This window comes from Echinops telfairi, unplaced genomic scaffold (assembly GCF_000313985.2).
Source record: "Echinops telfairi isolate 266 unplaced genomic scaffold, ASM31398v2 ScPeMD7_7469;HRSCAF=8507_1, whole genome shotgun sequence".
Lineage (NCBI taxonomy): Eukaryota > Metazoa > Chordata > Mammalia > Afrosoricida > Tenrecidae > Echinops > Echinops telfairi.
Window position 1 is genome coordinate 98,866,396 of NW_022111373.1, and position 25,676 is coordinate 98,892,071.

A 25,676-nucleotide genomic window follows, 5' to 3' on the forward strand; every position below is an offset into this window, starting at 1 on the left:
TTGTGCTGGCCTTATAAGCTATGTTCAACATCACAACAGTTTCTGCAGCATTTTTCCGGAGCAGGAAACAAAATTTCATAACCACACGCAGTTCTCTTAAATCGTCATCACAGAAAGCACCATAACAAAAAAAACAAACAACGAGGTTTGAACGAAACTGCTTTTACAAAAAAAATTCACTGTGACCAGAAAGAGCCTTCCCAGGCGAAGCCACTGGGTGCACTAATTCAGAGCAAGTTGCTTTATGCTCGCTAGTGGGGAAAATGCATACTACGAAAGCTCTGCCCAGCTGAGCTTTTCCTGTTTGGGTTTTTTTTTCCTCCCTTTTTGGGGGGTACCCCCTTGTATACATACACTGCAAAATTTTAATGGGAGAATTCAGTACAGATGGAGCTTCAAAAGTTCATGAAAAAATTGAAAGATAATATAGTTTTTCCATGAACTGTTTGAAGCCCTGCTCCTGAACATAAGGAAATATAAAATGATCTGAGGGTCATTACTACATTGGATTTTAAATACTAGTTAGAACATTACTAAGAGTGACAGATTAAAGAGAATTCCGTAAATATAATGGGGTGTTGTTGTCTTTAGTTGTTGTGGTTCTTGTTTTCAATCTTCCAAAAGAGTTTTGGTACATGATAGTGAGAAAGGTTGATTCACCTACCTGTGGCATATAAATTGCTGAAGAAATTTAAATATGTGAGTAAGAGTAACTAAATTATACCTACAGGGTCTTGATACAATGAAACAGACAGGTACCCTGGATAATCATGAACATATTACAGAACTTTAAAAAATAATTATGTAGTTTTGTGAAAGAAAGTCCACATAGTAGTTTAAATTTGGAGAGCACCATGATGTGCTGAGGTCTGCAGCGCCTTAATTCCAACTTCCTGGTGCCCGTGACCCCATCTACGCACAGGGAGATTGGTCCGCACAAATGCAGCAGCACTGCCTATATCTGCACACGGTCAGCCCTTAATTGCTGCTTGTTTTATACAGCACACATTTTTATACCAAGGGATAGGGTGGGCTTCAGAAGCATTACTTTTACTCCAAATTAAAACTTGAGCTTCCTTTTGTCCAGGAAGATACAGGAAGACCCAAAAAAAGGTACCGCTAACAGACACTGTCAACAGACCTCATCTCCTAGCAGAGAAATCTGGGGTGGAGGGCTACACGCCAGAGCCAGAGCTTTGTGTCAATGTTTCCACAAGTCCAGCATCTAATATTAAGGTTGGAAATGTTTTTCATGTAATTGTACTTATGTGAAAATTTCTTGCTTTCAACTATTTTCCCCGATATCTGGTTTTTGGGGTTTTTTCCACTTTAGGATCAAAATGATAAGCTTTGCTGTTGCAATTTGCTGCTTCAGGTAAAATGGTGGGTGGGTGGGTGGCACAAACATTAAATCATCTTCCTCAGTGCATACCAAAGGGTTTTACAGCATTGTAGAAAATAATCATCTCTTGAAAAGCTGCCCCGCTGTGGCTTTAGGGTGGAGGCATTGGTAGAATTTTTGCCATCCATGTGACAGTCCTGGCTTTAATGCCTGGCTAGTACAACTCATGCACAGCCATGCCCCACCTATCCCAAGAGGTTTGCATGTTGCTACGATACTGCACATCACACAGCATCATACAGCTACAGAGGAGCTTCAAACTTAGATGAACCATGAAGAAAGGTTTGCCCATCAGTTTCCAAAAATTAGCCAGTGAAAATCGCCTGGGTCACCATAGCGGGAGCCCTGACTGGTCATGGGGATGATGCAGGAGCAGGAAATGTCTTATTTGCTTGTGCCTCCGGTTGCCAAGAGTTAAAGAGGTGGGCAGGAGCCACAGCTAATGGCATCTTGCAATAACAAGCTGTGGGGCAATGCCTGAGTCACCTTTATAAACTGAAGACCCCGCCCCCACCCCTCACCCCAGGGTCTCCTTGATCCTTCCTGTGCCTCTGGTACCAGGCACCCATCTCAGGTTTTACTCTGGCCACCTCTGGGCTTCCTTGAGCTGGACCGTAAAGAACCAACTAAAGACAAAGCAAAACACCTAAAATGTAGACAGTTTTAAAAGGCAAGTCGTCAAACATGGAAAATTACCTATTACCCAGACTAGCATCTGTTAATGCTTAGTCAGCGATTCGTTACAGACAACAAGTAGCCTTGGGGGAAATCACAAATGTCAATATAACGAAATACTCTTTTTTGTACAAAAGCCCATAAAGTGGGATCCTACCACTCCTGTCAGCTCTATTCCTACCTTTCCCACTAATTCTGCTCCTCTTCTCTCCCTGTCCATTTCTTTTCCTGGCACTGCCCCGTCCCACAAGCCAAACCTAAAGTGTAAAAGGTAGCACGAGGTTCCTCAGAAAGCCAGCCTTCAGCAAGTCCTGTCATTCTGCTTGGCACTGAACACACCTTTCCCTGCCACCATCTCGCCAGACTAACACGTCCTCTGCCCAGAGAACAAACTCCCTCCAGCCCTGCCCGGGGAACCAGAGCTGCTCCCCACAGAAGTCCACCACCAAGAATGTAAGTGTCCAAATTTCTGCGGCTTGGTCTGCGCGCACGGACACTGAGCCTGAGAGAAGTGGAGTCTGCTGCCCAGGTCACACAGTGAAAGTGGCAGCAGTTCAAACCCCGACCCGGCTGGTTCTAGATTCATTCTAGACCCATCCATGCTTGCAACCACCCCATCATAACCACGCCTGAAAGGAGTTAAGATACAGAATATGCCTGGACTACCATGAGCCACACCATTGTGTACTCAATGATGGTAGCAATTACCGTATATACTCGTGTATAAGTCAAGTTTTTCAGCACATTTTTTATGCAGCTTTGGTGGTAAAATTAGGTGCCTCGGCTGATATTCGGGTTGGCTTACACTCGAGTATATACGGTACTGCTACTACTTACTACACTCCTACCAACCATGGTTTAAGATTTCCTCATGTCTTGCCTGAGTTTAGTATAACAGCTCCCATCTTACACTACTCCAACCACCAGCATCTATCAGTCCATCTAAGCACAGTCCTGACCAAGTAACACCCTCTCATTTTCCAAACAATGCTCTCTCCACCTCCAGCAACATATCAAAATTTCTTTTTTTTTTTTTTTTTGCTGTTCTTTAACAAAGAACATCAGTGGCTAGGCCCCATGCCCAAGCGATTCTGATTCCACAGGTCCAGGAGGAGGCCAGTGATGCGACTGTTCCCGAGGTGATTCTAAGAGGCAGCCAGGGCTTAGCTCCTGGTTTCTGCACAGGTGGCTCCCTCTGCCCAGATACCCCACCCACACTGGAGACTAAGACCTGGGAAAGAACCCCTCTGTCCAGTCCCCAGGTCAGCTGTTCCCTCCCTGATCCTACTTCACACGACGGCCCTTTTCCATGAAGGCAGGTGTCAACGGTGGATGGTGACATCTACTGCCGAGCCAGTCTCTCTCATGAACCCGAGCAGTATTTGACAGCACTGGATATTCTGCATTCCTATGACACTGTTTTCCAAATGTACCCTACACTTGAAAAATTCACTTCCGGGTGCCTACCGCTGCATTCCCCAGATCCAGAATGCATTGCTCAACTGCAGTCCTCCGAGACAAAATAAGACCATCATTCACGCTACCCACTCAGACCACTGACACAAAGGGAGATGCACCCCTTCTCTGGACCCCTGTGGTTGTTACATAGTCTGGTGTTGATCTGAGGATTAAGAATGTAGGGGTGGAGTCTAGCCTGTAAATCAGGATGTAGCCTCTGTGTGGGCATGGCCTTCCCCTGAGGATTCTGGGAATTCCTGTATTTTCCTCCTTGGAGGCAGGAGACATTCTCTCTCTCTGCTCACTCCCTGTGAGATGCTCTACTGCTAAGACACGTGGCACTACGCTGACATACCCTATGCCCGGACACCTGGAGGAGCCATGTGGTGACCCCTGCCAGCACTGAGATGTTCCTACCACCACAGGATCCACAAGACTTTCCACTCACTGGTCTGTGATCTCCTGCATTCAGCATCATTGCGTGTGTTTCACGAGTCTGAAGAGGACGTTACAGATTGGTATCGGGCATACGGGCTAATATCGGACTTATGGACTTGATCAGGACTGGGCTGGGATGTTTCTCAATATTCAACTGCTCTTGTATATAAACCTCTTCCTGACACACAGGAGTCTCTCTGGATTTGTTTCTCTAGTCTACCCAGCCTGACACAGCCCTGGCCCCGGCCCCAGGGCTTTCTACGTGAAGCTACTTCTCATGTCCAGTCTCTGTGACCCTGCACACAGCACCTCCCTGCAGGGACGGTGCAACCATAAGAATGGAGTTTTTAATCAATTGAGATGGGGGAATCTAGACTTTAATCCTTTTAAATTGTTTGGCTTTTTTCCTTTTATTCCATTTCTTTCCCCCTCAGGCCTCCCCCCCCCCCCCCCCCCCCCCCACCCCGGCCCCCGCCAGGCCGCCCCCCATACCCATGCACACAAACAGTCCAGCCTCAGATCTAGTGCTTCCTTGCATGTAGTGTCTCTGACTGTTCCATCTTGTTCCAAGCAATTACAGCTGATACAGAGCTAAAGAATGTCGTGCAGCAATGTAGTGAACAGCTTGTGTTCCCACTGTCACATACGTGCATTGTTAGTTGTGGTCACCGAGGCTCCGCCTGTGTCCTCCGTTGTCACACCTGTGCACGCTGCTACTCGTGGTCCGAGTCCTGCCTCCCTCGTGGTATAGAGCAGAACTGCCGAGTTCTTCTTGGGCGTCATCCATCTGCTGTCTGTCTGGACTTCTTGTGACCTGATGCACACTGCCTCGCCCTGTGCCATCCTGACCATTGCTCCCAGGCTTGACCCCAGTGTTTCAGGCAGCGTGTCAGTCCATCTCTCTGACGCCTTTAGGGGGACATGCAAACCAAAGCCCTTGCCATCAAGTCAATCCCGACTCACAAGCTTCCTAAAAACAAAGTAGAACGGCCTCTTAAGTGTTTCCCTCCAAGACGTAACTTTTACAGAGGGACTGCCACACCCTTCTCCCTGGGGTGGCGGGTGAGCAGGAGCCCCGTCTCTCTGGCTCGCAGCTGAGGACTCCCCTCCGCTCCTGCAGGGCCGCTTGCTTAGGTGTGATGGCGGTGGGTGGCACTCACTGAGTAGGCAGGGGAGCAGAAGCTTTTGGTGGATGTTGAGTTGCTTTGTGACTTACAGATTTGTATGTCACTGATTATAATGATTTAAAAGTATACAGACAATAAACATAGGATCTATGGATAGTTAATGGGTGAGGTGGCTAAGGAATGTGTGAGTGGTTTGGGTCTGCCCTAGGGGCATCACCTTGCAGCCTACCAGGAGGCCTCCAAAGTGAACCAAACACCTGTGAGGAACACGTGGTGTCACCATGGAGACCAGCAGGGCAGGGTTCGCCCTAGACCCAGTTCTGAGGGCCAGGCGTGACAGGAAAGGAGGGTGAGCTCCAACAGGGAACCCAGGGAGGAAGGAGGAGAGTGTTGTCACATGGTGGGGGCAGCCAGAGACCAATGTCAGTGTCCAAAAAGCTTATCCTTCTGTCCTGATGAAATGACTTTGTAGAATTCATTAGGAAAAGGAGTGGAAATGTGAAAATGTGGGTTTTTTTCCTTTTTGATTCTTCAGCTATACAGTACATTGCTTCAGGACATTGTTACACTTCATATCTACTATAATCGCACGGAACAGGGTGGAACTCTCAGAGAGAGTTACATACAAAGACGCACAGATCTGAGGCTGGACTATTTGGGGGGGGGGGGGGCTGAGGAGAGAAATGGACATAAAAATGAGACCAAACAATCTAAAAGGATTAAAGTCTAGATTCCTCATCTCAACTATAAAATATCCAATCTTATGGTTGCTCGGACCAAAAGCCACACACAGTCACCGTTGATGGCCTTGTTTCCCTCGCACATCACATCCAATCCCTCAGAAAGACCGCTGCTTATTAGCCTTTAAAACACATCCAGTCAGACCCCCTTCTCCTGCTCCACGGCCCCCTCCCCCTCTGGTCCAAGTCACAAGACACTCCCCACGGGATTCCTGGAGCTATCTCCTGGGCCACTTACTGCTCATAACCCTTGTCTCCCAGTATACTCAACGCAGCAAGCAGCGGAACCATCACATGGGAGCAGTGAGCAAAGGCTCCCGTCTCACTTGGCTTTGACTTGAGAGTCCTGTCAGTGACTGGCCTTGCATGACCTCATTTCCTACTAGGCTCCTCTTCCCTCCAACCACCTAGCTTCTTTGAAGTTCTTCAACACTCCTGGCGCACACACTGTGCCAGCTGAACCCCCTGCCTGAAAAGCCCTCCCCCACATATCGACTTGGCTAACTCACTCCCCAACCCCCCTTCAGATCTCTGCTTAAATCCCACCATCATGATAGAGGCACTCTGACCATCCTGCTCAATATGTCAAGGAGCCCTGGTGATGCTGTTGGGTAAATGCGGGACTGCCAACCTCAAGGTCAGTGGTTCAAAGCCACCAGTTACGGCTCAGGAGAAAGATGAGGCTATCTGCTCCGGCAGAGATTTAGAGCCTTGGAAATCTATACAAGGCCGGAATAGACTTGATGACTGTGGGTTTTTCCGCTTCTCAACAGCTCAACCTGTCTCCCAGCGCTCCACCTCTCTCTCCCCAACTACATACCCGGCTCCAGAACACCATTAGAGACTTGCTGTGTTTGACGTTCACGGTGTGTCTCCACCCAGCTGGAACACAAGCTTCAAGGATGACGATCTTGTTTGGCCCCTAGCAACTGTAGCAGCGCCTGGGGAGCACTTCAATATTGGTTGAGTAAAATCAAGTCTCTCTTTTTAAGAAAGGCCTAGGAAGAAGTCTGTTTATGTGAGGTTCCCTCGCTAGCCACTGTGTCTCCCTACCTGCGAAATAACATGTGACATTTCTTTATCAAATCACAGTGAGATTGGAGCATTCTGAGGGTGGGGCTTGGGGAATGGCATGTGGGATGACAACTCACAGACTGAGTGTACCCAAGCTGGGAAGACAGGATCAATATCAGATGGTTTCTACTTTGGGAGAGGAATCAATATGCTTAACCCAAAGTGAAATATGTTGCATAAGAGGAAAAAGCTTTCATCACAATTAAGCTCACTGACACCCCTTGTTTGGGGTCTGGACTCCCCACTGCACCTCGGATTCAGGACACACGCGGAGCTGTCATAAGCAGGCAGGTGGCCAGGTATTAATCACTTCCACATTCACAGCACCTGAGAGGCCGGCCTCCCAGCATGCTGACCTAATTCAAAAGAGCACACAGTTTCTTTCACAGCAGCTGGAAAGAGAGTTTCAGGCTCCAGATTACAAAATGCAACAAACAGATAGGATCCTATTGAATCCAGGCTGAAAGAAAGTCTAAATGTTTACCGTATACTGAAGGGTATTTTATATTCATGGAAGGGACATACTGCGTTTTTGTTGTTGTTTTTCTTTGGGGGGAGGTTTTTTTTTTTTAAGCAACCAACAAAAGGGTGGCTAGGAAATCATTAACTTCATATTTCAGATGAGGGAGCTAAATTCAGCGATGGTGTTCAGAGATGGTGAATTCCAGCCAAGGACACAAGTAATTTGAGGGAGGGGGATGCTGTCAGGAGACAATTTACTTTAACCACTTCCTATAAACAGCTGGGAGACCAAAGAAGGCCGACCCTTATGCCCTGTTGCCCTCGCACGTCCAACATGGGTCAACCTCATTCGAAGTGAACGTGCCATTGCTACTCTGGTCCTCCTGGAGCTTGGAGACTTTTCCCTGCAATCCTGGTGGTGACATCCTCCCAAGTGACAGACTCCTAGTTCACAATGAGCCTGACTAAAGGCGGCACTGTCGGGTAGGTATGGGACTACTAGTTTAAGGTGACCAGATGTCCCGCTTTTTAACAATTTTTCCTGTGTCCCGCGGCGTTTTTTAAAAAGTTCCAATTTTTGGAAAGAATGCACGACAAGCTAGGGTATACGGTTTTCGGCTGCCATGTGGCTATTTTGCCAGGATATGAGTTTTATCAATGGTGTCCCGCTTTTGTCCCGCTTTACCAATATTAAAATCTGGTCACCTAATACTAGTTGCACGGCTGGTGGCTCAAACACCCCCACCCCCAGACCCCCTCCACCTCCACCGGGCAGCTCTTGGGGAGGAAGATGCGGCAATCTGCTGCCATATCTACAGCCCCAGAAGCCCTGCACAGGGGCACTTGGAGTCCATACTGGCTCAATGGCAGCAAGCTTGCTTTTGGAGTGGGTTGTTTTGCATTTAAAAGCCCTTCCCGCTGCTTTTCAAGTAGGCAGCCTGGCATTCAAACCACCTGAGGAGGAAGATGAAGTGTTCTACTCCCATAAAAGCTTACAGCTTCAGAAATGCACACAGGCAGTTCTACTCCATCTTCTAGGGCTGCTATGCGTTGGAATCAACTCAGTGGCAGTGTTATTTTTTAAAAATTGAACAGTGAGCTAATGTGGTGAAGATACAGTGTCTGGGGTCTTAAAGGCTTGAAGTTAAACAAGCGGCCATCGAGCAGGGAAGCAATCACTCCCACATGGAAGATGCACACCAGCCTGTGTGATCATGAGGGATCATCCATGATCATCAGGTATCAGGCACCAAAGAACCAGGGAAAAAGATTATAGTGATATAAATGAGGGGGAGGGCAGAGTGGAGACCCAAAGCCCATCTGTAGGCAACTGGACATCCCCTCACAGAAGGGTCACAAGGAAGAGACGAGCCAGTTAGAGTACAGTATAGCACCGAGGAAACATACAACAAACATTCCTCTAGTTCTTGAATGCTTCCTCCCCGCCTCCACCCCACCACTATCATGACCCCAGTCCTACCTTACAAATCTGGCTAGACCAGAGCACATACAGTGGTACAGAGAGGAGCTCTCAACACACAGAATCCAGAACAGATAAACCCCTGAGGACCAATCATGAGAGTACCAATACCATGAGGGTGGTGGTAGAAGGGAGAGAAAGGGGGAATCAATTGCAATGATCAAGGAGGAAGAAACGTGGGTGAAGGGACAGCGGACAGTATAACATATGAAAATATGAAAATTAAAATAATATATAAATTATCAAGGGTTGGGGGGGGGGCTGATACCACGGGCTCAAATAGAAAGAAAATGTTTTGGAAATGATGATGGCAACATTATGTGCAAATGTGCTTGATACAATCGATGTATGGATTGATGGAAGAGCTGTAAGAGCCCCCAATAAAAGGGATTCATTAAAATAAAAATAAACAATGGAACAATAAATAGCTCCTCTGGACCATACCATTTAATCCTTAGGGTGACCTTGTGAGGAGCTGCTCTCCCCCCATGCTAGTCAGAAAAGGAGGCTCCCAGATGCAGGGCAACCAGATCCCACGCAGGCTGGGAGGCTCACAGGGGCAGAGCCTGCACTTGTGGTTCCTGGCTCTGCACAGGCTCTGCGTTAGCTCCTACAATGATCTCAGCTCCCTCTAGACTCCGGCCGGCCCCAGCTCCTCTGGGGGCCCGGCACCCTGGCACATGGCTCTGTGGCCCTGCAGCTCAGGGTTGCCGCGGCAGGCTTACCTGTCTCCTCCACTGTCAGACAAGTCAGGGAGGTGCCTGCAGGTACCAGCCACGTGACCAAGGACCTGGGCGGTGCCCCACCCCAGCGTGGAAGTCAGCAGTACAGGTCTCCTGGATACACCCTCATCAAACAGGGCCAGGCCCGAGGGTGTGTGGTATGTGTGATCATTGTTGACCGTGACCCCCTCCTCCAAAACAAAAACAAAATAAAACAAGAACCAAGCCAGCTGTCACAGAGTGACTTCTGACTCACTGCGCTGTAAATCTTTATGGGACGACAGATGGCAAGTTATGTCCACACTGATATGAAGATTCTATTTTGAAACCATAACAAGGGATTTTTGTTCAGCTTGACAAAAATGAACACCGTCCCTAAAGGTCCTGTCTGTAAGAGAACTTATACCTTCTGCCCCACATGGATTAGGTGTTGAGTGACTTTCAAGGTTCAAAGCTACCAGTCATTCTGAGGGAGAAGGATGAGGCTGTTTGCTCCCATACAGTTTCATAAGCCCAGACCCCTTCTACCGGCTTGCTATGAGTTGGAATCGACTCCAGGGCAGTGAGTGGGTTGGTCTGGTTTGGGTTTCCTGCATAGAAGGAATGTCTCAGCTGGGCCCAGGATAAAGCTCAATCTGAAGGCTCCTCAGAACAGCTGGGGTAGGGGTACACAAGAGCTGTGAGTTCAATGAAGCTTAAAAAAAAAAAGGTTTTAATTTCCAGACCTCAAAACCTTGGGCTGAATTTACAAACAGCCCAACCTACAGATCTTCTGTCTGCCTATACCACCCTCCCTGGGGAGCAGACAGGGACAGTCTCCCTCTCGCCCTGCCTCCCCTTTTCGCCCTGCTGGACGCCAGCTATCTTTAATTCATGGCTCAGGGGCACAAGACCAAGCCTTCACATGGTGGACCAGAAGCACAAGGGTGAAATTCTACCCAGCGAGGGAGACGGGCCCATGACTGGTGAACCGGTCCTGAGCTCCGGGGGGTGCTTTCTGTCGAAAAGCCGGCTCCAGACGGGACCGTGCAGAGGGCGTTTGCTGGTGCAGCCTCTGCGTATCTCCAAGTACAGAGCACAGGGCTGCCTGGCTGTTTACTTGCCCTGCCTCCCTGCTTCACTCGGCACAGACTGTGTCCTAGCAAACTGGTTTTCTGTGATTTTATAAGCTTTCTCGGGAATAAAGAGATTGCTCTTCACGTGGCTCCCTCTGCCTATCAAGTCCTAACCAGAGACGAAGCCAGCATTTCTCATCCTCTGACTTGGGCCTTCTGTAATATCTCCCCACCCGAGAGATAAGCCTGAGGCTTTTCAACCACAAGGGCTTGCTGCCATCCAGAGTCAGCGGCATCAAATCCTGTATTAGAGATTAGGTGGGTCTTTGAAAATAAAACTGCATATGCTGCGAAACTGATAGTGAAATCTCTTCTGTGTATAATGCCCCTGCTCCAGCTCCCCAACATCAGCATTCTGAAAACAGGGAGGATAAGAAGGGAGAAGCTAAAATGATGCCATTTAAAGAAAAGTGCACTGAGATCACGGGATCATGAAGCTGGGAGGCTGGTCAGTGACAGACGTGTGTGTACAGCCTCGCCGGGGCCAATGAGCTGCTGGGGAACAAAGAACGTAAAGAACTCCTGTGATGTCAAACAAACTAGGAACAAAATTCAAACAGCGTCCGAATTCCCATCTACTGGACAGCACGCTACAGCAAACGGTCTTCTGTCGTCACGCTATTAACTGCACAGGGCTGTCTCGCCGAGACCGCATTAGCTGAAGGGAAAAACAAACATCAGAATTCTGGTATTCCCTTGCTGCGGAAAGGCCCACACAGCTCTTTCTTCACTGGTGCAGAAGGCGCACACACTGACACCACTAGGAAGTTCAAGCTCGTTTTCAGTGCTAAGTAAGTGTCATCAGGAAACCGCCAGTCTGCACAGGGAAGAGCTTCCCCCTGCATTCTGTAGCTGGTTCCTGGTCAGCTCAGATGTCTATTTGGGGGCCAGTTGGGTTTCTGAACGGGACAGGCAGTGAAGACAGGCTGCCTAGCAGTCGGGCGTGCTCCTGGGCCCATGCTAGCTCAGAGAAGGGGACTTGCGTGAGTCAGATCACGCTGGGCCTGCTGCACCCTCGGGTTTTCATTCCAGAAGTCTCTATGTGAGGAAGGGGATGCCATGGGACAACCAAGTCACGCTATCTGGAAAGTACGTCATAAAAATAATAAATAAATAATTTGCAGGGGGGAGGGGCGGGAAACACATCACAAGTTTGCCTGATAAAGTGGGGTCGATGGGCTAGCAGAACGCTGTCCGATGAGAACTTTCTTTGGTGACCGGAATGTTCTCGGTCTCACTGGCCAACAGGATCTCCAGCAGCTCCTAAGCGTTTGAATTGCGGCTAGTGTGATGAAGGAACTGAACTATGAATGTATTCAATGTTAATTAACTTAAATGTAATAGCCACATCAGACTCCCGGCTAGAGTCTGACTGTATCGGACAGCGCAGGTCTAGGGTACGCCACAAATTGACTGACTACAGATGTTTTTTCTGGATAAGATACAGATGTTTTTTCAGGAGGTCAAGTTCCTTTCCTCACCACCACCACCCCCACCACAGGGACTTAAAGGGGTGTGGTGGATGGATGCCTAATGAACTCTCTTTCACTGCACTTTCTACTCAGGTTCTAGAGCATCTAAATATGGACAGTTCACAAGATGTTAGAACCTGTGAAATGTAGAAATGGTGGAATTGTTTTCTTTTTACTTTAAACAAAGACCAGGCACAACGAGCGGTTTGGTTGTTTTGGGGCATAAACTTGGAGTCCAATACCTACAACACAGATTGTTTAAATTGCTTAAAAGTCACAGTACACCCTTTGATGCAATTATGCTCCGAGACCTTAAAGGGAAAAAAAAAACCTATAAAGAGAATCCCCAAGTGCCCAGAGTAAGAGAGACCCCTTCCAATACATAGCAAGTGCGCTGTTAAGAGCGGAGCAAAGTTGAACTACTCCAAAGTCCCCAATATGCTCAAGAAGCTTCGCATGCCTAGGTCATGGGGTTAGTCTCACCTATGTTCCCAGAGGCCACCCACGCTAGCATTCCTGATGAACGTCGGCTGCAGGTAAGTGCTAATAATGCCTGCTTGTTGCACACTGCGGCTCTAGGTGGCCAACCATGCTAAAGACACGTCACCTAGGGACACCGGTTCATGCCAAAGCCACAGCAGAAGCCAGCTATATTGAGTCTTAACCAGTGTTCTTCCCAACGTTCCTAGGCTATGCATAAATGCTCTTGAATCTGCTTAAATCACATGGAATGATCATGATTTTAATGAAAGTGGTTTTGCAAATCCCAAACAACAGGTGATCATTCCAGTTCTAGGTTTTTTGTTCTCAGGGGTGGCGGCCAATAAACTGGGTGGTTTAAGAGACTGAGTAAACCAGAGTAAAACCCAAGTAGACCTTAAGACAGAATCCAATTGCCTTTCCTAACAGATCATTTCAACAGCAGGGCCCTTGACAAAAGCTGCCATCATGTTTCTGAACATGTGGCCGGCAGGACGGCACAAACAATGAATGAACCGATACCATCCGGGCACAGACAGTCACCAGGATCAGGCAGCAAGGATATGCTTTACCTGGCTCCACCCATTTCCAACCATTTGCATAAACTCACAGCAATATGAAAAAGGCAGCCAGCATCCATAACCCATGTAACACAGTCCAACTTATATATGCAGTCCCAAATTAAAGGCTCAAAAACCCAGAGCCACCAGCACCAGCCAAGAAGTGAAAGATTTGGAGCAAGTCATACAAAAAAACACAGCGAATGGAAAGCAGGCTCAAAATATGCCAACAGCGATATGGCCCCTCAAAAGCTACTCCAACTCTCGGCTGCCACTGTAAAGTTTAAACTGCCAAGGAAGCCACAATGTTCAAGTTCAAGTTGCCGACATCTCAGGGTACTGCAGTCTAGTAGGATCATGGATCTAGCTCAAGAACGCCACCCCTGCCCTCATGGTTATGGTAGAAGACAGCCACATGCTTGACGTGTGGCTGAGGAATAAATAGGTTTGCTGTGTGGCTGCTAAGGACAGCAAGAGAATCAAGACATGCATTTTAGGTCAGCACAAAGGAAGGACACCACACCAAAGATCAGAGCTATTCAAATGCAGACTGGCTCACCTGGTCAGGTAGGTGAGCACCTTGGCAAGGAAGGGCAGGCTGATGTCCCCAGGAGCTTTCTGCCTACACAGAGGCAGGCGCCACACACGATTTCCTCTTTCCCTCCTCTCCTCTCCACACACTGGACAGACAAGACCGCCTACCTAACTCCAACGCCTTCTGATTGGCGCAAGCCAGGCATTACACCAGAATGCAAATCAGTGAGTAAAGTCAGGGCAGGGACTGCTGCTCTCACTTCTGTTATAAACAAACAACTTGCACATTTCAGCACTAAAACAAAAGATGTTGTTAGATGCCACCAAGTCAATTCCGACTCACAGTGACCCTGTGGGGCACAGCAGAACCTCCGCATTGGGGTTTCTAGGTGATAATCTTTATGTGAACCAGGTGATCAAACCGCCAACCATTCAATTAACCTTCATACAACCAAGACTCTGTTACTAAACATTAGGGGCACTAATTCACTGCCAACGAGTCAATCCAAACTCATAGCCACCCTACATGACAGAGTAGAACTGTCCCTGAGAATTTCTGAGATATGTTCTTTTCAGGAGTAGAAAGCCCCATCTTTCTCCCAAGGAGCAGCTAGTGATTTTGAACTGCTGACCCGGTGGCTAGCAGCCCACACATAACCAACCAAGCCCCCGGGGCATCTTTAAGGACACTAGTGACTAATAATAAAACGGTGACGGTTGGGGGAGCTAACTCACTGGTACCCCTGAAACACTACTCTCAGATAGACTGCTCAATTTCTAGAAATATTCCTATTTGTTTCCCAGCATAATTTTCCTAAGCAATGTTCTTAATTTTGGCCAGTTAAGAGATTTCAAGCTGAAAATGCTTAAACTTGAAGCTCATTGTCTTCAAACTTCCTGAAATTATAGTTGAGTTTTCTACCTCATTTTCCCAAAGGTTGGCATCAAGAGGCGTGCGCAGGAAGTCCTTAGATTGCCAGAGCTAGACTGTCACTGAGAAGGACTGGATGGTGGCTGCGGCAATGACCTTAAAGACAGCAACCATTGGAAGGATGGCACAGACGGGGCTCTCTTTCCTCTTTCTCTTGTGCTTTGGGTCGCTTCGAGTTGGAGCTGACCCATCAGACCCACAAGCACAACCTTGGGAAAATGACCCTAGAGGAGGCTTTCGACTCCAATTATGAGTTACTGTCTCGAAAAACCACAGGGGCAGTTCTACTCAGTCCTATAGGGTCACCATGATTCAGAATCAACTCCACGGCCATGAGTGTTCCCCCACCAAAGTGGGGGCTGAGAGGCATGAAAGGTAGAAGTGGAACTTCCTTTCAGTGCCAACACCTAATCTTCCCTGTGCTTCTTGAAACCACCAAGTGACACTGTAGTTCTACGCTGTTTGGATCCCCTGCTAATCCCCCTAGTCACAAGATTACAGATAGAAAGATACAAAGGAGCTCATTACCCAACTATTCAAACTATGATGATTGCAATGTCATAAATAGTCGCTTCAAACCTTCCCTGAAGAGTACTTTAATGAGGACAACTACCAACTAATCCCTGATACGTTTTTTTTTTTTTTGGGGGGGGGGGTCCATCAAAATCACCTTGAATTTCAGCCTGAAAAAGTACATTCGATATCATTTGCTCTAAAGGCCACACTTTACCTTTCTGAACGTGGATGATGTCCGGGAAGTTGGCCAGATGCCCCTGATAGAGCGCTAACAGGTCCATGACCGGGTCCAGGTCCTGCCTGGGCTGGTCAGCGAAGAGCTCGCCGATGGCGTCGTAGGCATCTCCGGTGAAGGCGATGGCCTGATTCAGGCCGGCGGAGAAGGCCTGCTGGTCCAGCTCGAAAGCCTGGCTGAGGCCACGGAAGGACTGGCCCACCTTCTGATACTCCTTCTTGAAGCCGGTCACCTGCTTGCGCGCAAACTCGTTGGCCGTGTGGTTGAGTTGCAGCGCGCTGTCATCCATCTTCTTGGTGAAGCTCTTGAATCCGTCGATCTTGCTCTCCACCTCCTGTAGGTCAAGGGCGGCGGCGGGGGGCGTGCTCAGGGTCAGGAAGAAGTTGGCACCCACCATCTCGTCCTTCTCGGCCTTCCTCTTGCCCTGTTTCCAGGCCTTCTCGTCGGTGCTGCTGGGGCACGTGAGGAAGTGCTGGAAGACGTCGCACTGCGCCAGCACCGGGTGGCTGGCCATGTGATTCATCCACCAGATCAGGCCCTTCCTGCGCTTGGAGATGAAGTCCTCCTCGAAGCGGCCCGTGGCCTGCTTCTCTGGCAGGTGGGGCACCGAGATGACCGGGAACTTTTCGGCCAGGCGCGCGTACAGCCAGTCAAAGTGCTTGTAGCGCCGGTGCACCGGCACCTGTGTGTGGGTGGGCACCAGCTTGTAGGAGATATAGCTCTTCATGCCTTTGAACTTGGTCTGCTTGGTGGGGTCGTCGATGGTGCACTGGAAGGGGTAGGGGTTTTCCTGCCACTCGGGGCCGTAGGGCCCCAGAACCACGCACAGCTTGTCCCCGTCCTTGACGAAGCCCGACGCCTCGCCCAGCACGAAAGCCTCCCCGCCCGACTTGACGAAGGTGGAGAAGCGGTTCAGGTTGCGGCTCACCGTGGCCGAGCTCTTGGCCCCCGACGGGTGGTGCTGCAGATGGTGCTGGGGCGCGGAGCTGCCGCGGGAGCCCAGCGACAGGTCCGAGCGCGTGGACAGGCGGTAGCGCCCCGCCGCGCCGACCCCCGAGGACGAGCCGTCGAGGTCCGGGTACGCGCCGCTGCCCAGCACGCCCGGCTCGTCGGCCACCGTGGAGCTGTCGTCCCACTCGTCGTCCCAGTCGTCGTCGCTGCCCTGGCTGGCCTGGTAGCCGCCACCGCCATAGAGCGGCTGGGGCGCCGGCTGCAGAGCGGCCCCGCCGTACGGGAAGCCCGCGCACTGGGGCTGGAAGGTGCTCGGCGGCGGCGCCGTCTGCTGCGGCTGCTGCAGCAGCGGCTGGAAGGCGTCGGGCTTGAAGGAGGCGGGCGGCACGGCGGGCAGGGGTTCGAAGCCGCCGGGCGGCACGTTGGCGTAGCGGGCAGGGACGCCGGGGCCGCTGTCGCCCGCCGGACTCGGCTCCGGAGCGCGGATCACCTGCACGTACGAGGCCGGGAAGAGGCCGCGGTCGCCGCGGCTGTTGACGCCCTCGAGCCAGCCCTCGATGTCCTGCTCGCTGCACAGGCTCAGCACCTCGTGTTCCCGCAGCGAGATCTCGCCCGGGTTCTCCGATCGGAAGTCGTACAGCGCCCGAGCGCGCAGCGCCATGGTCCCGGCGCGCCGGCCGGCCGGCGGACGGCCCGCCGACTCCCACCGCCTAGAGCCCGGAGCCCGCCCGAGGGGCCCGCGGTGGTGCCGCGCCCTGGCGCACAGACCGGAGCCCGGAAAGCAGCGCGCAGGCCAGGGCTCCACCGGTCGCGCCCTCCGCGCCGCTCCGCTCGCAGATCCGAGTGCCGCGCTGGGCCGCCACCGCGGCCGGGGGCGGGGCCCGCGGCCTCCCACGTCCTCAGATGCGCTAATCCACGGCCGAGAGCCCAGAGCCGCGCGTCAGGCGAGAGCAAGCAATAGCCGAGCCGCGGCGTCCGCCGCCGGGCCGGGATCCGCGGCCGCTCCTGCCCCCTTGTGGCGGGTTCCGCGCAGCGAGGCACCGGGGTTAGAGCGCTGCGAGGGGAAAAGGAAGTTTCTATTCAGACAGGGGTGAGGTGTCCAGAATACTTGTAGGCTTTTAAGTTGGAAAACGCTTCCTGGAAAGTAGGTTACCAGTAGTTGCATCTTCCTTAGTAAAATATTCCACTCAGAACACGCAGTGACTGCTTTTAGAATGACTTAACTCACGCATCTACTAAAACATTTTGCAACGAATATTGGCAATTGCACCAAGAAGACAGATCGGGGGCGGCCCTGTGCCAGGAGACTGCACCGCTATGGGCATTTCCCTTCCCCGCTATCCACCGGAGCCTTTGGACAGGCACGGGTGGATTGGCCAGAGCAAAATAAGGGTTCGGGACTGCACTGTGCTCCCCAAAATAGGAAGCTTGGAGCGTGGTACAGGGAGATACGAGCCGGATAGTCTACAAAACAATACGTGTCCAGAGAGGCAACCATGCCCAGACAAAGCTTTCCATGTGGTGCAGTCAATGAGAACTCGGGCTTCGTAGCTAGGCTCTGGAGTTCAAATCTGCCTGATGATACTAACTAGCTGTGGACCTTAAGGAACCCACTTAACTGGACCTCCCTCCAAGGGTGGTTGTGGGGATCCCGGACAGTTACATCCAGGTGAGGACATTGAAGCACCTCATCTGTGGAAAACACTTTATAGGCAAGTACAGTTTACGTGTTTCTTGCTGTTACTGTACTTTTGGAAAGCAAGAACCCTGTCGGTCCTTCATAAACAGAATTAAAACAAAAACCGTTGGCATCAGTTAGGTGTGAGTCACAGCGACCCATGTGGGTTACAGCAGAACTGTGCTAAGACAGGGTGTTTCATGGCTGATTGGGGGTGGGGGGGCACTATATTTCTAGGCTTTTCTTCTGGGGAGCCACTCACTGGACTCGACCCGCCATCCTTGTGGTTCGCCCCTGAGGATGTTCCCCATGTGTGTCCTGAAGAGAAGAACCACTCCACCATCACAAAAAGCACCCAGCCAAAGCAGTGGGTTTGACTCCCTCACGTGTTGCAGAGTAGAACGGTGCTGAATCGGGTTCTCAAGGCTGTGACCATGTGAAAAATGATTGCCTTTTTCCCAAGGCACCTGGGTGGGGGAGGAGGGTGGCTTCAAACCACCAACCTTTCAGCCAGCAATTGAGAGCTCAGCACAGGAGAGCACCACCCAGGGTCTCCATGAAGATGCCTAAAACGTATGAGTATTGCGATAACAGTTGTATGAGCCTCTAATAAAATATTTTTAAAAAAAATAAAACGTATGTGTGTGCCCCAGGATTGGACCATCTTCCCAGTCTGGGGGGCAGTGACGATTCCTCTCCAATCATCCCAATGCCTTGCTATGTTTATATTACTTCTAAGGTAAACACATCTAAATCATTTCCTGACATATACGTCAACTCCATTCTCTTATCGTTGCCTCTCTTCCTTCAGTGTATAATTTGCCAAAGCCTTTTCTTTCTGGAATCCCCTTTTATTAAGTCTATCCTAATTGTTGTCTAATTGATGCCTTCAAACTATAGACCGCCAGCAGAAGGAGGAAATCTGTCTGGGAAGAGTCCTGCCGGATGCTCCTTAGAGGCCAGGATGGCGAGACTTCGTCCCATGTGCGCTTGAGATGTTTCAGGCTGGACCCATCCCTGTTAAAGGGAATCGTGTTTGGTAAAGCAGAGGATCAGGGAAAAAGAGAAAACCCCTCCAGGCAATAGATGGACCCTGTGACTGGGCCCGAACATGACAGTTGTGAGGATGGCCCAGATGGGGCAGGGTTTCGTTCTGTCGGACATAGGCTCACTGAGACATGGAACTGACGTAACAGCATCTAACCACAGCATTCCTTGGGCTAAAATCCCACTGCCATCAAGTCTGGTCCGATTCCCAGGGACCCTCCAGGACGGAGCAGAACTGCCCCACAGCGTACTGAAGGCTGGGAATCTTTATGGAAGTAGATTGCCTCATCTTTCTCCCACGCCGTCCTTTGAAGACACCTCTAATTGAGACTAAGTATTCATATGCCACTAATTTCTGCTTGCTCCCTAACCCTCTACAAGCAAATCAGAGAGACAAGCCAAAAGAGGATATAATTATTGTAAGGGCTGTGTTATTCTAGGCATTCTGCACCAAACCACCAGCCCAGTAGACCAGAATCCCTCCCACGGTGTTTATCCCCAACACAAAACCTTGTTCAATAAGTAACTTCGAATTATAACATGGTTAGCTGAAATGTGAGGGTTATGATTGTTTTCACAATAAGTCACGGGAATCACAGAATTCTAATACCAACCACTCACGTGATCAGAAACATGAAGTCAACTTTCATTGAACATCTGAAATAGCATTTTTTTTTTTTACTTAGTAACTCCTGAGGCATTAACCTAATGACTTAAGGTAAATAGGCTCTGTTGCATCCCTACTTTTCATTGGGTAGAAGGGGTCCTGGGAGTACAATGGTTACAAACGTAGTTGCCAAGCACAAGGTCAATGGTTTGAACCCACGAGTCATTCCATAAGAGAAAGATGTGACCGTCGATGTGGAAGTCCTGTGGGGTCATTCTACTCTCTCCTAAACAGTCACAGTAAGTTAGAATCCATCCCATAGATGACAACGGGTAACTCAATTGGTCAGGAGTCATGGTGGCACACGGTCCTTGGGAACTAGCTGAAAGGATGGCAGGTCTGACTCACTCTGAGGGCACTCTGAGGGAGAAGGACCTGGGGGGTTGCTCCCCTCAAGATGACAGCCTAGAAAACACGGTGTGGCAGGTTTCCTCCGCAACACCGCAATCACGATGAATCCCATATCCGCTGGATGGTAACTAACAACCACATGGTTCCTTTTCAGGCTAAAATGTGAATGATCACCACATGGCCTTAAGATGCTTCAGGCTTTGCCATGAGTCAGACTGGAAGTCTGTCTCGGTTACTGAAATCCAAGGAGTTTTAGGTGATGGCTCTAGGATCAAACTGAAGACAGCAGTGGGAAGAAAGGACAGGGACACGCTCAGTATCATCCGCCACACCAAGTGATCAAGCGGAAGTTCAGGTTGAAGCTGAGAAATGAGAGCAACCCAGGAGAACCAGAGTACAACCCCGGGTTGTATTTTGACAACCTGAACGCGGAGAACACCTGAGGGACAGATTTGACCCATAGACACTAATCAGGAGGAGCCGAGAGCTGTGGAATGACATCAAGAGCTTCAGGCATGAGGGAAACAAAAGGTCGTTGGAAAGAAAGGAACCATCAAAGTGGATGCTAAAAGCCACTGGGCACCCTGGTCCAGATCGGATTGCAGAGTCGCTGAAGCCAGTGGACCCAACAGTGAAGTAACATCTGAAAGGGATGTGCCCAGGGCGGCTCAAGATGAGATGCGCATAACCCTGGCGTTAGGAAGCCCGAAGAGAAGAATGCATTCAGCTCATTCCAAGCTGAAAGAACCGCAGGACAAATGAAAGCCTTGCGTTTCAATCCTGAAAGACTCTATGGAATGAAAGATGAGAGGAATATGCAGAGTCTCTGTATCAAAGAGAATCAATCAATGTTCCATTACTTCAAGAGATTGTATAGGATCAACAATAAGTCCAAGCTACCTTAGTGAAAAACAAGGCTCTAGGAATGGACAGAACACCAATTGAGCTGTTTCACAAGTGTCAACAAGCCAAAACTCACTGCCTGGGAGTCGGTGCTGACTCATGGCAACCCTGTGAGGCAGGGTAGCACTGCTTATATGAGTTTCCTAGACTGTAATTCGTTATCAGAGTAAACAGCCTCATCTTTCTCCCAAGGAGTGACTGGCGATTTCAAACTGCTGACCTCACAGTTAGCAGCCCAACACATAACCACTGCACCACCAGGCCTCCTTGATGCAGCACAGAAAATACTTACTAGTCTATATAAGTGATTTGAGAGACAGCTACTTGGCCAACTAACGAAGAGACATCCATATTAGTACCCATTCCAAAGAAAGGTGACATAACAGAGTGAGGAAGTCATCGAACAACATTCTTATCACATCCAGGTAACATTTTGCTTCAAAGTTTACTTTCGCATCAATCCATCAACAGGGTGTTGCTAGAAATTCAAGCAGGATTCAGGCGAGGACGTGGCATAACATATCATTGCTGACATCCGATGGATCTGGGTTGAGAGCAGAGAATCCCAGAAAGATGTTTACTTGTGTGTCATTGACCTTGCAAAGGCATTCAACTGTGTGGATTATAACAAACTGTGGACAACATTACAAAGAATGGGAAGTCCAGAAAAATTCATTAGGGGGGGATGATATTTGCAACGAAGAAGTCCTTGGTCTTACATCATGATATCGTGTGATTTCCAGCTTCGTTTTTCACTAAAGTCGTATTTTCCAACTGCTGTTCCTTCCTCTTCATTTCCAGCATGGGCATTCCAATTGCCAGTAAGTCTCAATGCATGTTGATTGCGTATTTGAGATATTTCAGATGGAAAAAGTTGATACAATTCTTCCATTTCTCCATCACCAGCTTTAGTGATTAGTACATAAGTTTGAATAACAGTTGTATTAATTGGACTTCTTCGTATGTGTATAGATATTATCCAGCCAGCATTGTTCTTCAAGATAAATCTTGAAATGTTCTTTTTGACAATGAATGCTATGCTGTTCCTCTTAAATTTGTCATTTTCCTGTAAACAGATGATTATCTGATTCAAAATGGCCAGTACCAGTCCGTTTCTGCTCACTAATGTCTAGGATCCATTGATCTTCAGGCCTTCCATTGTATTTTTAATGACTTCCAATGTCCTAAATTCGTACTTTGTACCTTCCACACTCCAATTATGAAAACGTGCGCACTTTCTTCTTACGCTGAGTCAGACCCCATCCCCAAATGAAGTTCCATCCAGGTCACTACGGTTGACTCTACTTGAGAAGGCCCCTCCTCCTCAGTGGTCTTTTGAATGTCTTTCCATATGAGAGACGCATCTTCCAGGGCTATAGCTTGCAATGCTGCCGCGATTCATTGTGGTTTACAGTGACTTCTCACTCCCAAAGCCTATTTCTTCTTCATAGTCTGTCTTTAGTCTGTAAGTGCTGCTGAAACCCGTTCACCGTGGGTGACCCTGAAGGTACTTGAAAAATTAGTGACACCGCTTCGAGCCTCCCCTAGGCAGCCCACCACCGTACAACAAGCTGACAGAGAAGTAGTGGACAGACAAGAAAACAGAATACCATTCTTAATTGATATAATCACCACAATAACCACCACCTCTGTCGCCCCATCTCATGAAGGGACTTTTCTTTTTGGTTGCCCTCTGCTTTACCAAATACCAATGCCCTGTCCTTTTCCAGAGACGGGGAGCCCTGGTGGTGTAACGGTTATGTGTTGGACCGGTAACTGTACGGCCGGCAGTTCGAAATCCCTCGCCAGTCCTCAAGGAACACTACATGAACTCGGGCAACTGCGTTTCCACACTTCTGCCCTGGGCCGCTCTTCTTCACGCGGACCCTAATTCAGATGCACTGATTCTTCGTCAGTCGTGCTTAGTCAGTGTCCAATGTTCACATGCTTGTGAGGTGACTCAAATTCCAGGACCTGTCTCAGGGGCAGCTTAGTTTTCAAAGCGACATCCTTGGTCTTCAACACTAGAAAGAGGTCATGTGCACCAGATTGGCCTAATGCGATAGGTCTTTTGGCCTTTGCGCTGCCATCATCATTGATTGGTGTGTTGGAATGATGGTGCTGGTAAGGAATGTGGAAAGCACCAGGAACCGCTGGAGGAAAAAACAAATCCATCTTGGAGGAAGCAAGGCCGGAATGTTCCTTCGACGTGAGACTAGCAAGACTTCCTTTCATGTACTTTCCACATGTTCTTACAAGAGACCCCAAAAATGACCAATCTCATTGCCACTGATTTGCTGCGGACTCAGAGCAATCCTGTAGGACAGGGTAGAACTGCTCTATGAGTTTCCGGGACTCGAGCTCTTTATCGGTGTAGAAAGCCCTGTCTTTCTCCCGAGGACTGGCGAGGGATTTCGAACTGCTGACCCTACAGTTAGCAGTCCAACACATAACCGTTACACCACCAGGGCTCCCCGTCTCTGGAAAAGGACAGGGAATTGGTATTTGGTAAAGCAGAGGGCAACCAAAAAGAAAAGTCCCTTCATGAGATGGGGCGACCCGATGGCTCTAACGATGGGCTCAAGCAGAACAGGTGTGTGGGGCCGGGCCGGGTTTCATCCTGTTGTGCACAGGGCTGCAAGGAGCGGGAGCTGGCTGGAGGTCACCTCAGAGCAATGTGTTAGTCTGGGTAGACTAGAGAAGCGAGTCCAGAGACACTCATATATGTGTAAGAGGGAATTTTATATTAAGAAGTAATTATGCCTCAATAAAATATCCCAGCCCAGTCCAGATCAAGTTCATAAATTCAATATTAGCCCATGAATTCCTCCTCAGACTCACACAGCAAGTGTAGGAAGATCACAGGCCAGTGGGTGGAAAGACCTGTGGGTCCAGTGGTGGTGGAAGTATCTCCAGGGCTCTGGCTGCCATCAATGTGGCTCCATGTGGCTTGTCAACAGGAAGGTGAAGCAGAGAGAGAATCCCCCTCCAGGGAGAAAGAGAGGAAGTCCCAGAATCCTCATGAGAAGGTCACACCCATAAGGAGGCATTGCCAGACTGTGACCTCATAGACAGGCTAGACTCCACCCCTTCATTCTTATTTATCAAGTTGACATGAAATGGTGCAACCACCACAAACAACAATACCTTTGACCAAAGCAGTCCTGTTGGCCCTGGAGCTTAGGCACTGGGCTGTTAACCATGATGTCTCATGACAGTTCAGATCCACTAACAAGAACAGGATGCAGCTGCCTGCTCCCATAAAGGTTTACAGTCTCAGAAACCCTATATGGGTCTCTTTGAGTTGGATTCAACTGGGCAACAGTGGTTTGGCTTGGATTTTGCATTTGGCCTAAACACCTTTCAAGTGGCCTAGTCCCTGGCTGCCCTTTCTCTCACCTAGAAAGGCCAGGATGTTTTCTTTCTTGTACCTGGATCAAATCAAGTACATTTCTGCCTCGAGTTTTTGCCTTTGCTGTTTTCTCTGTAAGGAGCCCTGGTGGTGTAGAGGGTTACGATTTTGACTGCTAACTGCAAGGTCGACAGTTTGAAACCACCAGTCATTCCTCAGGGGAAAGATGAGGTTATCTACTGCCTCACCGAAAGGTTTAAAGCCTTGGAGACACCGGGGTAGCTCGGCTCTGTCCTCTAGGCTCACTGTGAGCCAGGATCGACTCTATGGCAGTGAAGTTGGTTATTTTCTTCTTGTTTTGTGGTAGTTTTATATGTTTCATTGTTTAAATGTACCAAGGCACTTACCAATCTTACTGAAAGGTCAACTGTTCAAAACCACTAGCTGCTCCATGGAAGAAAAATGAGGCTTTCTACTCCTGTAAAGATTTCTAGTCTCAGAGACCCACAGGGATAGATCTACACTGTCCTATAGGATCACTAGGAGGTGGAATTGGCTCGAAGGCGGTGAGTGTGAGATCTCTCTGTCTACAGTTCTCTCCCCTCCCTTCTCCTGCCTTTGAACATGTGGCAGCCGGCCACGTGGTCAAATGGTGGTATGAAAGATGGAGAGAGCCTGGGGCCCTGAGTTACCAACCTCCATCAGACTTGGTAGGCTATGCCTTGGATTACTAATGGCAAGGTCAGCAGTTCTAAACCACCAGCTACCGCAAGGGAAAAAAAGATGAGACTTTCTCCTCCCGTGAAGGTTGGCAGTCTCTGGAACCCACAGGGGCAGTTCTACTCTGCCCTCTAAGGTCATCTTGGAGTTGGAAATGACTTGATGGCAGTGAGAGAGATCAGACTGTCAATGAGACAGTCAGTGAGACCTCAGGGTGGGTGGGTTGAGGCAGCTGGTATTGATGATCATGACAAGTAAAATCTCCTCTCCCCCAACCCCCTCTCAAGACCAGGCCATATTTGCCTTGGCAGCATGAGCATAAAGAAACAGTGAAGACACACGGATTAAGCTCCTCCCCCATGACCCTCCTCTGACCATAGGCCAGGGGTGGGAATAGCTGGGCTGTCACATGGAATGCACTGGGAGGTAGATTGTTGCAGATGCAGTTAGGGTAAAATTTAACACCCTTTCATAATCTCCTTTTTTATATACTTTACATTTGTTATAGCTGTTACTATTTTCTGCTTTCTTTATGATTGAAATTTTTAGTCTGTTTTACTTTGTTATTTTTGTTCATTTAAAAGAA

At 49.2% G+C, this 25,676-nt stretch overlaps 1 protein-coding gene across 1 annotated transcript in view; it reads right to left on the reverse strand.

The window, feature by feature from the left end:
- SNX18 (sorting nexin 18) overlaps positions 1 to 17,033 on the reverse strand; it is a 28,858-nt gene extending 11,825 nt beyond the window's left edge. The window contains exon 1 of the mRNA XM_004703619.2: positions 15,401 to 17,033. Coding sequence (XP_004703676.1) covers positions 15,401 to 17,033 — 1,633 coding nt within the window. The remainder of the gene's footprint in view (positions 1 to 15,400) is intronic.
- Between the last annotated feature and the right edge of the window lie 8,643 nt (positions 17,034 to 25,676).